The 4,401-nt window shown below is 37.1% G+C and overlaps 1 protein-coding gene across 1 annotated transcript in view; it reads left to right on the plus strand.

Annotated features, from left to right (window-relative positions):
* Positions 1-4,401, plus strand: part of MADD (MAP-kinase activating death domain) — a 61,507-nt gene extending 57,106 nt beyond the window's left edge. The window contains exons 35-37 of the mRNA XM_009080094.1: positions 1,840-1,886; positions 3,602-4,299; positions 4,331-4,401. Of these exons, the coding sequence (XP_009078342.1) occupies positions 1,840-1,886; positions 3,602-3,709 (155 nt within the window). The 3' untranslated portion in view covers positions 3,710-4,299; positions 4,331-4,401. The remainder of the gene's footprint in view (positions 1-1,839; positions 1,887-3,601; positions 4,300-4,330) is intronic.

Below are 4,401 nucleotides of genomic sequence, written 5' to 3' on the forward strand. Positions count from 1 at the left end.
AGCTTTCCTTTCCTGCTTTTTGAAGAGTATATGAACAGTTGTATGTTATCCAGTGGGCAGTGAGACTTAAACAGCTGTAAAAGTCCTACCCCATTTGGCTGTGCACCAGCCTCACTCCCACCTTTATTCCCTGGTGACATGGAGTTAATTTGGAACATCTGGTGCCAACGGGTAAGGTAGCTTGGATGTGCACCTCCTTATCTCCCCAATTCTAGTCTCTGGTTTAACTGGGCAGTGCAGCCTGGGTGTGCACTTCCCTTGTTTCTCAGTCCTTGATACAACTGCCAACCTCAAGAAAAGTGAGAGTTGAAAAATTAAAACAAAAATATTACATTACTTCTTATCATCATATTCTGTACTTTTCACGAGATTTTTTTTCAAGAATGACAATGCCATGACATACGAGAATTAGTAGGCACTGGTATATTTAGAGTACTTCCTCAAACCCAGTCTGCACTGCTTACTTTTGGCCCCTTAGAGTGTGATCCGTCTCCCTCTCCAGCATTTAGCCATGTCATATCATAGTTGAAAAGATGGCATCTGCATGGATAGGTTTTGGTGTGGGCTTTTCCTAGTTCTTCATACTGAACTCATCTGCCTCTGTTTCTTTACTTGTCACTAGTACTGTGTGTAATAAAACATTTCTCCTTCCTCTATGAACCTGGTTTGATTTGGTTTTGCATAACTTCTGTACTGCTTCTTCTAAACTCTTTTGTTGTGACAGAAATTCCATGCAAATTTCAGCTATTCTGGAAAAGGAAGTATTCCAAGTTGGTCCAATGATCTTAACATTTTAAATTTGCCAGTTGTATGTTCTTAGTGTGGTCTTTGTTCTCTCCTGGTGGTTTCCCATGCTATCTGTCGACAATGTTTGCAGATCAAGTGTGGGTCAAAGGCACAGTTCAGATGCAATGCACACAAATGGAATGGTTACAGTTTGCTTTTCTATGTATTCCACAGTGTGATTAAGAGACAAATTTTCTTGAGCTATATTGTGCCTGTTTCCTTTCTCTCAGTTTGAGGCAGTGCAAGGGAGCAAGATGAAATTTTCTGAATAATAGATTTTTTTTTCATCAATGGCCTAATCCTCTTTGTATATAAAGACTTCTAGAAATCAGCAAGACTGGTATTTTAAGAATACTTGTCATTGAGCTCCAAATTTTATTTTAAGGCAACTTGTTCAAAAACTATGAATGTTTTCAGTGAGTATGTCAAGTAAATACCATGACACACATCCTATACAGGAGAAAGAATGTCTTAAAAAACTTAAAGCTGGGAAACAGTCTTCCAGTTTAGAAAAATTTCTCCCTCCGCTCCTGGGGTTTTTTTCTGGATTTCACTAACGTGGTACAATGTCCAATAGTTCTTTTGAGGTCTGTTATTCAGCAGAGAAGTATTCAAACATCTCAAGGGTAAAATCTTTGGGAATCACATACTGAAAAATTCCTATGGAATTTTTGGTTTATGTTTTATTGTAGTAGACATTAGGTACATTTTTTCAATATTTTTACTGTCCAGGAGGAATAAGTAATATGAAAAAAACCCAGAGTCTCTACGAACCATCAAATACCTACTGTGGTTTTCCAAACAGAGGCAGTGAAAATTTTTGCCAACCTGAGTAATTTATTATGGTATTACCAGTATCTTCCAAGGGCATACATAATGTAAATTAAGAGAAGGAAAAGTATCTAGAAGTAAGGGATATTGAGATGCCCTGTACCTGCATCTGCTGTCTGTCTGCATCCCTTCCCTTTCCTATGGGAACATTATGCTATTTCTTTCCCATTTGCCTCTCGTTTTTTGAACTTTTTGTTTTGTCTCTTGCCCGTCCGGTTTTAGTTCCTGAAACTAAAGAAGTGGTGAGCCACAAGTACAAGACGCCAATGGTGAGTCAACTGTGATGCTTTCTCTAGAAGATGTATCTTTAAATTTTCATGTGGCAAAAAGAATTACATTGAGGTTGCAGGATTTGCAGTGAAGCGCCAGCTGCTCTTTATGGTAGTTTTCCTTAGAGGAAGACAACAGAATTCGGTGATTGCTGTATCTATGAAGTTAGAGGAACTCACAGGTAGTGCAGAGAGCACTTGAAAAAGTCCTTTTTTAAGATAGGTAAAGATGCAAGGTAGCTGGTTTGGCATGGACTTTCGCACAAGAAGAACTAGTGGAACTGTTAATTTTAAGGCCATGCAGAACACAATCCTTAATACACAGAACCAATGGAAAGGGAGACTAGTTCCTAGGCATAAAATGATTGTGAACAGCATATGAAAAATTCCCATTTCCTCATGAAAGTGAGCTGTGCATGAAAGTGAGATGCAAAGGAACAGTGCAAATATTGATCCTTGCCTATAGATGAGTTATTGCTCTAGTTTAGTGTTTGGTTTTTATAACATTTTGTCAACACCAGCATTTGGTAATGATACTTGGTGCTGTTATATGTGATCAGGCTTATACTTACGAGGAAGAAATGGAAGCCAGTGGTTATGATCAGAACTGAAATTTCTTCAGGATTTTTATGTCTGAAGTGCAATGTGTACATTTGGTGAGTTCATGGAAACTCACAGTCCTGCTCGAGGAGAGACAGAAAAATTACTTGAAGAAGCTAGAAATGTTTTAGAACAAAATTCTTAGAATATATGTAGTTTAAGAAGCAGATAGCTGTATCTGTTAATAAGGAAAGCCAGTTTGATGAAAAATTATCACATTTTATGCAAGTGTTTTAGCTGGTACTATAATGCAACAAAACATGTTGGTTTTATGCTCACTACCTTTACAAAGATTTAAAATGTCAATTTACAGGACAAGAATTTTTGAGATCACCAGAATAACTGGTATTAGAACTAGGATATAAGTTAAGTCTTAAGTTGTACCTTCTCTGAATTGTGCTGCTAGTCACATGGTATAAGAGGATTTTCAGTTCAAAAGTAGCACACTGAATCAGTTAAAAGCAATAATTGTAAAACTTGGTAATGCAATGTGAAACCTTTTCCTTTAAGGTAGTGACAAAATTGCTTGGTATTATTCATATGACACAGGCAATATTGGGCTGTGGGGTTTTTTAATTAAAAATAAAAAGATTAAAAAAGGTTGTATTATCCATGGATTCACTAGCATTGATTAAAAATGACAAGGATTACCAGTCCTAGCTTAAAAAGATAGTTGTGAATAAGGAAAAATCACACCATCTCAAGGGACAAGGCTCAGTATTGGATGTTTAGTCTTTTTAGTTAGCTCTTTCAGCCCCTCCCAGAAAATCTCTTGTAACTTCATACAGCAGACTCAAAGCAAACACATGGAATGTTTTTTCTAAAGGAAGCTGGTCAACTTTCTAGCTTAGTATAATGTTCTTAAAAATTATTAAATCATACTATCTAGCAATTAATGTTTTTATGCCAAAGGAGATTTAAAGTTTATTATATGGCCTTCCTTCTTCATCCATCCCAGTTAGAAAGTGGGATGGGACACATTTTCCTGATTTTGTCTGTTGTCAGAGTAGTTGTACCATGAAGGAAGACATGCAGCAAAATACAAAATGTGCAGTGGATTTTGTAAAACACTCAATCATCTGAATCTAATTATCTCTTTTTCTAAATTCTTGTAGGCTCATGAGATCTGCTACTCTGTGCTGTGTCTCTTCTCTTATGTGGCTGCAATTCGTGGAAAAGAGGCAGAAAACAAAAGCAAACCACCTCGACCAGTTTCCAGTTGATCATGGTATTTGGAAATACCTACCCTTTGGCACACTGACATGCAGTACTCCCGGTTTTACTGCAGTTACTGGAGCTCACATTCTGTCTTTTATGAGAACTTGATTATTTATGTCTTACCTTGCAAGTCTTTCTCCATAGAAAAACCTGACTTCACTGTTCAGTCTCCTGAATTCATCCTTTAATGGAGTTTTTAAATGAGCTTTGAATCAGACAGTTCTGAGCATCTGCATCCAGCTGTGAGCGACCTGCTCTGACCATTCCTTTGGAATTCCTTTTTTCTCAAGATGACTAACAACTTGAGTTCGGTTGTTTTTTTTGTTCTAGTGGTACTTGTTACAATTTAAACCCTTTATATCTGCAGGTTTCTGCTTTCAGATTCTCTGGTATGTGCACAGTGGAAGCAGTCTGGTCCTGTATGTTGTTTAAATGTAGTGTTTTTATTGTTTTCCTTCTGTGTTGTTCATTTTTAACTACCAACATGGAGTTCTTGTCACATAGTTCTTCAGACCTTCTTGGTAGAGATGAACAATTTAGCTGTCATAGTCTTAAAGTATCATGTGATAATTTTGGCAATTAAATTGGTCCATCTGTGGAGATGACTGTTTCTCAAGTGGGAAAAGAAGTGCAGAGAGAAACTTTGAAGGTAGTTGTTGTCAAAAACCTCAACACTTCATGGATTGTGTGGATTTTC

The sequence above is a fragment of the Acanthisitta chloris genome, unplaced genomic scaffold (assembly GCF_000695815.1).
Source record: "Acanthisitta chloris isolate BGI_N310 unplaced genomic scaffold, ASM69581v1 scaffold6440, whole genome shotgun sequence".
In the NCBI taxonomy this organism is placed as follows: Eukaryota; Metazoa; Chordata; class Aves; order Passeriformes; family Acanthisittidae; genus Acanthisitta; species Acanthisitta chloris.